This window comes from Galeopterus variegatus, unplaced genomic scaffold, assembly GCF_000696425.1.
Source record: "Galeopterus variegatus unplaced genomic scaffold, G_variegatus-3.0.2 Scaffold1809, whole genome shotgun sequence".
Lineage (NCBI taxonomy): Eukaryota > Metazoa > Chordata > Mammalia > Dermoptera > Cynocephalidae > Galeopterus > Galeopterus variegatus.
Genome location: NW_007727920.1, coordinates 37212 through 49825, shown reverse-complemented (window position 1 = coordinate 49825; position 12614 = coordinate 37212). Strand labels below are relative to the sequence as shown.

The window sequence follows — 12614 nt, the reverse complement described above, 5'->3', positions numbered from 1 at the left end:
TTTGGGTGTTTGTTCATTTTGGCAGGGAGTTTCACTCGGGTCTTGGACCTCTGCGGGGAGCCACCTCTCTGATCTGTTTGAAATCTACTAGGCTGCTTGATACCTCCCTGCCGGGCCTGCAAGGTATGTGTGTTCTGCACCTTGCTCTCAGGGCGTTTTCCCACTCTGTGTGCACTAGGTGGGGCTGTTGAGCCTTGCAAAGGGGTTCCGCAGGGCGTGTAATTTTTTTTTTCCGAGACTCCGCCTCCTTTTGCCGGACCCCCTCCCCACTCTGTGCACTCAGTATAGGGCTGAGGAGTGTCTTCTGCAATCCTCGTCTATCAGCTGGGACATCAAAGCTGTGCCCTGCCCCGCCCTGCCCAGGAGGAGGTTCAGTTGTCTTGTGGGGACACTTTGAGTGCTTTTGTGGCCCTGGATAAGGCCTCCTCTGGATCTCTCACTTTCCTCCTGGTGCTACGGCTATCTGTGTGGTAAAGTTATCTCCAACTCCAGGGTGTGAGCTCCTCGGGGGAGGGACCCACAGCACACAGTTCCTCTTTGAATCCCCCCAGCACGGGTCGACCCAGGCGCCCTCCGGGAGTGCTCTCCGGCAACTTCAATCCAGCTCCAGAGCGCTCCGGGCTCCCCTCTCCCAACCACAAATCAGTTTGGGGTTCTTCCGAACTGAGGGCCACAGAGATGGGTATCTGCCTCCCAGAAACAGGGAGTTTACTTGGGGCCAAAGTCCAGGGTGTGGTGGAGTGACAGTCTGGGCGGGCTCCACTTCCCAGCCCTCCCGGCGCTGGCCGGGGGCTCCTCCTGCCAGCAGCCCCGTCAGAGTTCCGTGGGGGGAGTGGGATTGTAGGCCGGTCCACAGACCCCGGGGGGCCCCGTGTCGAGGTATGCAAGTGGCCCATCTCAGTGAGGAGCTGCGCCAAGCTAAGGGGCTGTCTCCACCCCCACCCTAGAAAATGGAGGCAGTACTGTTGCCGTGGCCTAGCCTGGTGTGGTAGGCAGGAGCCAGGTGGGTGGGAGCCAGGCGGGCGGAAGCCAAACGGGCTTTGCCCTGCAAGTGGGGCTGGACTGGGGGTGACTCACAGAACTCGCAGAGTTGGGCTGGTCCGGTGCCTTCCACTCTGTTTCTGTGTCGTCTCTGCTGACTTACTTGGCCTTTGTTGTCTCGGGCTGCTTGCTCGATCCCGCAGCGCGGCTTGGGCGCTCTCAGGAATTTTCTTTTGTGATGGCCCAAAAACCTCGAATCTGTAGTTGCTTTTTCGTCATTGTAGGTTAGTTGTTCAAAGATTTATTCGATTTTTTGTTGCTCTTGGAAATGCAAATAGTACTCTGGTATCACAGCGTACACTTCTCAGGGTCGCGCTGTCTCCTGGCACGGCCGCTCCAGACCCGTCGCCATCTTTGTATCCATAACTAGGGTTTTAAAAGATAGTTAAGGGCCGGCCCGGTGGCGCACTGCTACAGTGCGCCGCTTGGGAAGCGCGGCGGCGCTCCCGCTGAGGGTTTGGATCCCACATACAGACCAGTTCCCACTCACTGGCTGAGTGAGGCGTGGGAGCAACACCGAGGTTTGCGATCCCGTTGCCGGTCCCGGTCTGGTATGGGCGCGACACTGAGGGTTGCGGTCCGTTGCCGGACATGAAAAAAAAAAAAAGATAGTTAAGATACCCCAAATTACTTGACTTTCATTATAATTTACATTTCTCTCAAGTTCAACTCATCAAATGAATTAAGTGCCTAATACAGGTATTATCCAACTAAAATATTTAGATAAGTCTAGAATAGCTTTCCTTGATGCCTTCACTTTTTCTCCATCCCAGAAATTGTTAGAGGAGAAAATGCTGGTTTAGGGGAATAGACCGATGAATAATTTGCATTTGTGTGTTTTCCCTAAGGAAAACAAGAATTATTAGGACAACACAAAAACGTGCCCATTTTGCACAAAAACACACAAATCACACATCAATTTTAGTATAAATGGAGGTCAGAAGCAGACCCAGATTATACATGTAATGTCCACTGTGATGCACCTTTATTGCTTCATAAAGTACCACTGCTTTGGAAGGTATGGCAAGGATAGAAGCCCATGTTTTATTTGCACTGGACCAGGATCCTGGACAGGAGGAAATAACTTGGTACACGCCTGGGCTGGAAGTTCTCTCTACCTACCAGCAGTGTGTGTGTGAGCCTATGTTTTATGTGTATAGGAGGGTCATCATGTTTTGTCAATGTGTAAAATGTATTTTGCTACAACTGAGCAGTAGCTCCCTGTATGGCAATATCTGGAAGATGGTGTTCTGTGTGATATTGAACTGGGCTGACCTGTCAGAGTAAGACCTCAGAAGCTTAGCATAATGTCAGGTCAGGATATTATGTGTGATTGTTTATCCATTCATCTGTTAATTTGTTTATTCAGCAAATGTCAGTGCCTGTGATATTCTAGACATCAGCATTATAGTAGGGAAAACAAGCAGACAATAATAGCCCCACCCTAGTGAAATTTATATTCTGTGGCAGAAGATTGACATTAAATAAATAGTTTAAACAAATAAGCAAGATAGCTACATAATTATGTGCTATGAGGGCTAGAAAAGAAATGAAGAGGAGATAAGATCTCTGTCAGAGAAGGCCTCTATGAGGATGTCACCCCTGAACTAAGACATTGCCGGATACATTAGTCAGCCAGTGTCAAGGACAGAGGAATGCACCAGGCAGAGGGAACAGCAAGTACAAGGCCAAGAGATGACAAAAAGCTTAGCATGTGTGGGCAACAGAGGGAGGCCTTGAGCAAGGGAGAGAGTGCTATGACATGATAGTGATATTGAGCAGTTTAGGTCAGGGCCAGATCATGCAGGACCTGCTGCCACTGTTTCCTACCTGGACAACTGAAATGGTGGTGGCTGGGACTAGAGTCAGTGCAGTGAGAACTAGAGAAATGAAAGGGGTTAAGATGTATTTTAGAGATAAGAGTGACAACTTAATGATGGATCGAATGTCAGGCAGGAGGAAAAGAAAAAAACCGGGATTAACTCCTAGGTTTCTGGCTTGAGCAACTGAATGGGTTGTGGTGCCGTTTTCTGAGGCTTAAAAGTCAAGTAACTTTGCAGACCTCACTCAGCTAGCACACTGAAGTCTAGTCTGTGTGAATTCACTTTTTTATTTACTTACTTATTTTAATCTGTCAGGTGAGGTTATTAGATTAAATTTCCAAGATCTCTTTCAGATTTGCAATTAAGTTCTCGTCTAGATTAAATTATTAATATAGAAACATCCTGAGGGTCAGAATTAAGTAATATTGTCAGGCCCTGGCATTTTTGATATATAACACTATGATGAAATAAATCTCTTATCTCAAAACTAGTAGCCAGAATCTTGGGATGCTTTTTCTCAAGCATCTGATTGGGTTAACTTGTGTAACACAATCTTAAGGACAAGGTAAGGACGGCTGAAGACCAGAATGCAACCATTGCAGCACTCTTCACAATAGCCAAGAGCTGGAATCAGCCCAAATGTCCATCATCGGATGAGTGGATACGGAAAATGTGGTATATCTACACAATGGAATACTACTCAGCTATAAAAACGAATGAAATACTGCCATTTGCAACAACATGGATGGACCTTGAGAGAATAATATTGAGTGAAACGAGTCAGGCAGAGAAACAGAAATACCACATGTTCTCACTCATCGGAGGGAGCTAAAAAAACAAACAAATTTATTCACCCACAAACACACACAAAAAAAAACCGGGGGGGGAGCGGGGAAGAAGATATAACAACTATACTTTTTTGAAGTTGTTACAACAAGTAAACGGAAAGGACATTCTTGGCGGGGAGGGGAGAGAGGGAGGAGGGCGGGAGGTGTCGGTGATGGGCCATAATAATCATATACATTGTATATTGACAAAATAAAAATTAAAAAATAAATAAATAAATAAAAAATAAAAGTAGATGTGTTTAAGAAAAAAAAAAAAAACCAGAGTAATGGTTTCTAATTGTATGAATTACGCTTGTGTTTGCATCTTCATTCTTAATCACTTTTTTTGAAAAGGTAAAAAGTTGGTTTTGATATCCCTGAGATTAGTCTCTCTTTTTTTCCCCCACAAGGCTTCTCATATTAGAAATCCTGAGTTAACCAACATTTCATGTGCTTCCATTTCCATCAAGGCAGTTTTGAGCTAAATAGGCTTGAGGATGGAATTTCAAACAGAACTATAATAACTGCATATGCTAATTATTCTAATTATTCTCACTGCTTTTGATATTGACCTGTATTTATTCTTTATGTCTAAGAATCCAATCTTTTTTGTTGTTGTATGAAGACTAAAGAGCTATTTAGATGCAGTTTATATTCTTGTTATGGAATATGACCTTCTTAATGAGGAGAGAAATGTTAATGAAGACTAATTAATGAATAATTTTAACAAGTAAAGGAGTTATCCATTTGAAGCAAGAGATTAATGGATTGTGCATTTCAGTAGGTATTTATTTGCATATTGACACTGACACAGTCAGAAGGGAGGGAGGAGAAAGGAAAGGAGCTGGACAGGGCAGGCTCCATCTTGACCAGACTGTTCAATTCTATTTGCTTTCATCCATTTTCATTTCAAAAAGCATTTGAGGGCCGGCCCGTGGCTCACTCGGGAGAGTGCGGTGCTGATAACACCAAGGCCCCGGGTTCGGATCCCATATATGGGATGGCCGGTTAGCTCACTGGCTGAGCGTGGTGCTGACAAAAAGCATTTGAGGAAAGCTTGTCTTTTTGTGTCTCGTGTGGGCCCCAGGCAGGCAGGTCTTCAGCCTTGCTTCTCTTCTGACTCCAACCACCCCTACCCCCACCTCCCATTTACCTAGACCTCATTCCTGTCAGCACCACAGGTTTTTCTGCTTTTACCGTTATAGTCTGCTTCCCCACCCTCTGGAGATGACCTGTTTGTGGCCACCAGTCTTTGCTGTCAGACTTTGTTTAAGAAAGCTCAGTCTTGCCCAACACCAGAAGGTCCCTCATGGCTCCACAGGAGCTGGCTGTTGGCATCTGCCATTTCCTGGTTCTTCCAGGCCCTCCAGCTGAGGGGCCCACCTGTCCCCATCCTCTCCACTTTCATCTGGGACTTCACAGAAACAGCACCAGTGAGAAGCCAAAAATATGTATCAATTGTCTGGCCCTAAACCTTTTCAATATGATATGTGTTTTAGTTAAGAGGAGCAGAGACAAAGTGATTTGGGAAAATTAGAATGTTACCCTAGCCTGTTTCAGTGACACTCTAAGATGGTCAAGAAAATTGACTGTCAGATCTGATCAGTGTTGCTGAAGTCAACAGCCATCATTCCCGGAGTGGCCGGAGTCAAATTCTCACTCAGCAGGAGCAGTTTTAATGACTGAAGAATCCAGTAACCACAGAAGCAACTGAACCTCAGTGCATTGCTGACCTCCTGCGTCGCCTCTCTTTTCTATTTTTCAGGCACAACATGTTTGATTGCTCTACTATCAGATAAAGACCTCACCGTGGCCAACGTGGGTGACTCACGCGGGGTCCTGTGTGACAAAGACGGCAATGCCATTCCCTTGTCTCATGATCACAAGCCTTACCAACTAAAGGAAAGAAAGAGGATAAAGAGAGCTGGTGAGCTGTGAACGCCTCTGAGGAATGTCTGCCGTCTGGTTTGGTGGACAAGAAGCCTTGCTTGGAGAGCCCCTGGGGGATGAAATGTTCAGTTACCTGGTGATTAGTAGATCAGTATAGAGGCTGCTACTGAGATAGCCAGGACTTGACTTTATAATGTTTCCTATCAAATAAGTGGCCACTGAATTTGCCCTTTTTCATGGCCAAAGATTCCAAAGGGTTAAAAAAGCCCTTTTCCAGTTTAAAGGCCAGTAAGATCTTTAGGCCTCCGGTTTCTGCCTCGTTCTCACCTCTTACCATACCTGCTTCCTTCCAGCTAGGCCAGACAATAACCATTCACCAGATGAGCCTTGTTTCTGTGCCTTTGCAAGTGCTGTTCCCACTGTCTAGAGGATGACAATTGCTTGTCCCTTAAGATTCAGATTAAGGGCCGGCCCGGTGGCGCACTCGGTAGAGTGCGGCACTTGGGAGTGTAGCGGCGCTCCCGCCAAGGGTTCAGATCCCATGTAGAGACCGGTCCGCTCACTGGTTGAGCGTGGTGCGGGCACAACACCGAGGGGTGCGATCCCGTTGCTGGTCACGAAAAAAGACAAAAAGAAAAAAAAAAGATTCAGTTTAAGGTGTCCTTTTGGAAGCCTGCCCTGTCACACTGTGGCAGTGGCTCCCCCAGTCCCAGTTGGATGCCCCTTCTGTCTTTCCCCAGCATCCTATGTGGACCCCTTGGGTCACCTCTCACAATGCATGGATATACCTGGCTCTCTTATCTATCTTGCCTTCCTGACTGTGAGCTTTTTTTTTCTTTTTAATTACTATATTTTTTATTACACAACGTAATCATTTTTTGTGGCTCTTTACCAATTTCTTGCTAAACTTTTCTCCCTCTCTCTGTTTCATGCCTCTGGTGGCCTCAGTTCTGTTCTCTTCTTTTGAAAGTTCAACAAATTATTATGGTTTTTTTTTCTTTCTTTTTTTCTTTTTTTTTTTTTTTGTCTTTTTGTCTTTTTTTTTTTTCCGTGTCCGGCAACGGATTGCAACCCTCAGTGTTGCCCCCGTACCGGACCAGGGACCGGCAACGGGATTGCAAACCTCGGTGTTGCTCCCGTGCCTCGCTCAGCCAGTGAGCGGGAGCTGGTCTGTATGTGGGATCCGAACCCTCGGGTGGGAGCGCCGCCACACTTCCCAAGCGGCGCACTATCCAGTGCGCCACCGGGCCGGCCCTCTTTCTTTCTTTTTATGTTTATTTGTTTATTTTTTTTTTTTAGCCCCTACTTAGGAGTGAGGATATGTGGTATTTCTCTTCCTGTTCCTGGCGTATTTCACTAAACATAATTTTCTCTAAGTTCGTCCATGCTGCTGTGAATGGCAGAATTTCATTCCTTTTTATGGCAGAGTAGTATTCCATTGTGTATATATACCACATTTTCCTAATCCAGTCATCCATCAATGGATATTTAGGTTGGTTCCAACTCTTAACTATCGTAAATAGAGCTGTGATAAACATGAGAGTGCAGGTGTCCCTTCAACATGATGATTTCTATTCCTTCAGGTATACACCCAACAGTGGGATTGATGGATCATGTGGCATTCTCTCTGTAGTTGTTTGAGGAACATCCATACCATTTTCCATAATGGCTGCACCAGTTTACAGTCCCACCAACAGTGTAGGAGGGTTCCCCTTTCTTTGCATCCTCAGCAGCATTTGTTATTCTCTGTCTTTTGGATAATGGCCAGTCTAACTGGGGTGAAATGATATTTCAGTGTGGTTTTAATTTGATTTCCCTGATGCTTAGTGATGTTGAGTATTTTTTCATGTGTCTCTTGGCCATTTGTATATCTTCCTTTGAGAAGATGCCTACTCAGCTCCTTTGCCCATTTTTTAATTGGGTTACTTGTTTTTTTACTGTCAAGTTATTTGAGTTCCTTATATATTCTAGATATTAATACCTTGTCAGATGAATAGTTTGCAAATATTTTTCTCATTCTGTAGGTTGTCTTTTTGCTCTGTTAACTATTTCTTCTGCTGTGAGGAAGCTTTTTAGTTTGATATAATCCCATTTGTTTATTTTTTCTTTTATTGCCTGTGCTTTTGGGGTATTATTTATAGTCTTTGCCCATTCCTAGTTTCTGAAGTGTTTCCCCTGTGTTTTCTTTTAGTAGTTTTATAGTGTCAGGTCTTATATATGTCTTTGATCCATTTTGAGTTGATTTTGGTATGTGGTGAGAGGTACAGGTTCTTCTATACATGGAGGTCCAGTTTTCCCAGCACCACTTATTGAAGAAGCAGTCCTTCCCCCAATCCTACTGTGAGCTCTTTGAAGGCAGGAACTTGGTCTTGTTCATTTCCATACCCTGAGTACTTAACACAGTGCCTAGTATGAGTAAATATTTAAGAGCTGGGTAGCAAGGGGGTGGAGGGTTCCCTAATTCATTCATGTGTTCACCATCCTAGGAGCTGGGGATACAACAACACCCCCTCCCCAAAAAAGGTCCTCATGAAACTTAACATTCTGAAATTGTCATGGAGCTGGGCGATGGAGTAGATAGACATTAACAAAAAGAAAAGTAAAAATACGTAAGTTATATACTATATCACAGGGCGATAACTGCTATGGAGAGACATGAAGCAGGTGTAGGAATGAGGAGTGTCAGGGAGTTGCAGTTTTAAGTAGCACAGTCTGTGTAGGTCTTGCCAAGTGACATTTGGATAAAGACTTGAAGGAGAGTTATCACTTGGTTACTATATTTTCATAGTTAAATTTGGGGTAATTCCTTCATACCTACAGAAGGGAAGAATTCTTTCGCTCCCCAGAATGACAACTGCAGCATGTACGTGCTTCATGATATGTCAGGCGGCAGGGCCGGAGTCCAGCGAGTATGGTGCTCACGCACACTAGTCTCTGACCATGACGGGCCCCTGCTGTCTGGGTTAATCTGCAGATCGACCCTCAATCTCTACAGGTCAGCATCTGCCCAGTGAATGAATGAAATGAACCTAATCAACATTTGAGTTTTCACAGTAGGAAGCTGTACTGTTTAGTCAAAATGTGATGAATGTTATTACGACCTCCTGCTTCAGTGACTGCTTGAGATGCAGAATAATTTCTAATGAAAGCTTTGGTCAGGTTTTCTGTAGATGGTATGGAACAAGCAATGTTTTAGGAGCATCTGTCGAGCTTTGATGAGCTCCAAACAGTATGAGTGAAATACTCTGACTTCCTTACGTAGGAAGACACCATTTCCCTGTAGGAGTCCACTGTGAGCCTGGACTTAAGATACAGTTAGCCCACTCTCGCATAAGCACAGGCAGGGATGTGTACATAGTACACCTGGGAATGTCGTGCCCTCTTCTGAAGCGTCACTCACATTTTATCCTCCCTCCTCTTCCCTGCCATACCACCACCCACACCCACACCCTACAGTGATTCTTTAGAGAGGCAAATTTGGACACCGTCTTCAAGGAGGTTAATCTAACCTGCTCTGTTCTTTTGTGTAATTTGGCCAAGGGTGTATTATATAGAAGAACTTAAGGAACAATGATTGGTTTTACCATCTTTATGTATGTTTTCTGACCCCAACCTTCCTTTCAGGGCATCTTTTCTCTTCCTGCTTGGTATGACAGTAAGCTCCAACCAGTCTGGGCCAAATACACGTTGGTCTTTGTGTCTCCACTCCTTATGCTATTTCCAGTAACAAAGACAACATCAGCTGCTGTTCATTGTTTGCTCACTCTGTGTTAGAAGCCAAGCCTAGTGCTTTACATATGCTCTCTGTTTACCTATTTTATGAGGTTGCTAATATTATCCTTTTTACAGCCAATGAACTGGAACCTCAAAGAGGCTTGTGTGCCCACAGACACACAGCTAGTGAGTGGTGTGACCAGAATTGAAACCCGGGACTGACTGACTCTAAAGCCCATGCCCTTGCCCACTAGACCATACTTCTTGGAATGTTCTCCTACATCCGTGCCCACAGAAGTCCTACCCATCATTCAAAGCTCAGCTTTAATGTTCATTCCTTCCTGATTATCACACTCAGAAATCATCCCTTTCTTTTCCATCTGCCTGCAGCATTTAGCAGATACTAGTCTCACCCTGAAAGAATACAACTTTGTGCTTATAACATTTAACGCATATGGCTTATCTCTCCTGCCAGACTGTCTACTTCTTAGAGAAAGGTCTGGATCTTGTATAACTTCATATCCTGCAAACTGTCTACATGGAGCAGGTATTTAATAAATAATTGACAAATATTTGAATGAACAAAGTTCTAGCTCCTTTAAAGAAAAAATAATAATAGATAATATTATTGAATATATATTATGTTCAGGCACTATGCTAAATGATATAGATGTAATAACTCCTTTATTTCTCAACAACAAGCCATGAAATAGATACTGTCCCATCCAGGGAGACCGAAGATCAGAGAGTTTCTCATAGTCACAAATAGCTAGAAGTGACAAAGTTAATCAAATTCAAGCAGTCTGACCTAAGCCTTTAAAGACTGTACTAAAATGTGCTTTTCTAATCCTGATCCTATTTGGGGGGCTGTTTTGAGATCTACATAGGCACACCCCAGGGTGGCCTCAGGCTAAATGATGTGTACAAGGTGTCCGTCCACCTGCCTTTCAGCATTCTTCTGCTATTCTCCTTGAATCCCCACCTTAGTGCTCTCTACTGTCAATCAGAGAAGTGCCACAGTGATTGACAGTATTTAAGTTAAAACCAGTGGCCTTCTCCATTCATATCCCTGCCCTCAGTGCTCTTATTGATATATTCTTGAAGTTCTTCAAGATTCCAAGGATGAAGGCAGAAGAATCAGCTGGTAGAGTGTCAAGCCATGCAGCAAGATACTGCTTGGTCCTAGGAATGATAGAGGTGAAGAAAGCAGCCATGACCAGCTCACATGCAGTAGATCAGCATGTCATAGATGCACCAGACTGTACCGCAGACGGTCAAGCTAATGGGCTCATTCTGTCTTTCTAGGTGGTTTCATCAGTTTCAATGGCTCCTGGAGAGTCCAGGGAATCCTGGCCATGTCTCGGTCCCTGGGGGATTATCCACTGAAAAATCTCAACGTGGTCATCCCAGACCCCGATATCCTGACCTTTGACCTGGACAAGCTCCAGCCCGAATTCATGATCTTGGCATCAGATGGCCTCTGGGATGCTTTCAGCAATGAAGAAGCAGTTCGATTCATCAAGGAGCGCTTGGACGAACCTCACTTTGGTGCCAAGAGCATAGTTTTACAATCATTTTACAGAGGCTGCCCTGACAATATAACAGTCATGGTGGTGAAGTTCAGGAATAGCAGCAAAACAGAAGAGCAGTGAACCCTTCAGGGGTCTCAGCTGCCTTAGAATAAAGGACTTTTGACACACTGCTTTCTTTTAATGTAGTGAAAGGTATGGGAGTTATAATTAGGCTCACCCATCCAGACACAGAATCCCCCCTCCCTGCTGGTCTTAGGTCTATATTCAGTGATGAACAAAGGGTGTTCTTGGCCAATGTAGTTGAGAGGCTGGAAAATGGTTTTCTCATGTTTTACCAACTCTTTTATCCAATGTCCAGAATATATAAATAGATAGCTGTGGACTCATATATGAAGTGAACGGCATATGTGCCAAGTAGTCTCCCTTTTAAGATTCTTTTCGAGATCCCTTCAGGGTCCTCCAGGCATCGACCTTTGTGTCCTCTCTGTGGAAGAGTGGGCAGGGCAGGAGGAGACAGGGGCTGCAGGAGGCAGGCCACTGTGTCACCTGTGAGTCAGGGGCTGACGTGGCAATGCCCTCTGCCAAGAGGCAGAGCTATCCTGAGAATGCTTGTCCTCTGAGCCCAGGTTTTCTGCTCACAGCAGCCCAGAGTCAGACTAGGAATGGTTTATTATTTGGTGGCTGCTCTCAGAGACTGAGGGAAATAAGGAGGATGGGAGATCAGTGGCAGGCACCTGCACAGCAGAAATTACCCTTTTCCCTGGCTCCCTTTACTAGTTAAATAGACTTTGTATACCACCTAACCAGCCCTTGTGTGTTTATCCTAATTGTGCATGACCATAACCTTTTGCTTATACCTTACTGTATGTAATAGGCAGCTGTTAACTTCACCACCAGAAACCAAGATTTTTCATCTTACATTACCAGGAAACCATATTAAGGGAAATGAAAAAAGCAAATCACAATGCCGTACATAATTCTTTCCATCTTTAAGGTTAGATACAAGCAAAACAATGCTGAATGAGTCACAGTGCCCCTTGGGAAGCAGTAGTTTGCATTGGGAGAGAGAGGGGAGAGAGCTGGTCAGGTTACCACCCTGAATTGAGCTCCAGCGCCAGTTTTTGTGCAGATTTTGCCCTGCCCCTATCCTAGTAGCTTTTGAGTGTCTTTCAAGCAGTATTCAAGCCTAGAACTGCACATGTGTTCTGTGAAGCCAGGTAGAGTTCCCAGCCACTGCAGTTTGGAATTTGGTGATAAACTCCTGGGGTACGTTTCTCCTTGACGGTGGAAAGGCAGCAACCTTTAACATATGGTTGCAAATCTCCCTCCATGCAAACCATCCCATGTAGCCCACAGGAGAGGCAGCAAAGGGACACCTGGGGGACCTGTGTGCAGGCAACAAAGCTGGTTAGGATTCAAAAGGAACACATATTGGTACTAGGTTCAAAGCTGGTTAGGATACAAAATGAACCCATACTGATAAGCGGCCAGAGTTATTTTGGGCCTGGTTTGCTGCTCTCTGTTTCCTGTCACCAAAGTCCTGTTTTTCAGTCTCAGTGTTTTGTAAGTTAATTTAGAGAAAATGCTGGGTCACTCTCTTGGCCTGACTGAGGCGACTCAAACAGCCAAACAAGATTTTTGTTATATCCCACCCCTCCTGCGTCCACCTGGTTTTGTTCTTTCTGGGTGGGGATTTGTTCTTGCAGCTTCTCACAGGCTCCATCACTGGCCACCTCCTACCCGTCTGCGGCACTCCCCCCCCCCCTTCTTTGTAGGGCTTTCCCAAA

At 44.9% G+C, this 12614-nt stretch overlaps 1 protein-coding gene across 1 annotated transcript in view; it reads left to right on the top strand.

Moving 5' to 3' along the window:
• The window catches only part of PPM1L (protein phosphatase, Mg2+/Mn2+ dependent, 1L), a 292946-nt gene extending 280388 nt beyond the window's left edge, over positions 1–12558 (top strand). Inside the window, exons 3-4 of the mRNA XM_008579103.1 lie at positions 5457–5618; positions 10601–12558. Coding sequence (XP_008577325.1) covers positions 5457–5618; positions 10601–10947 — 509 coding nt within the window. The 3' untranslated portion in view covers positions 10948–12558. The remainder of the gene's footprint in view (positions 1–5456; positions 5619–10600) is intronic.
• The last annotated feature ends 56 nt before the right edge of the window (positions 12559–12614 follow it).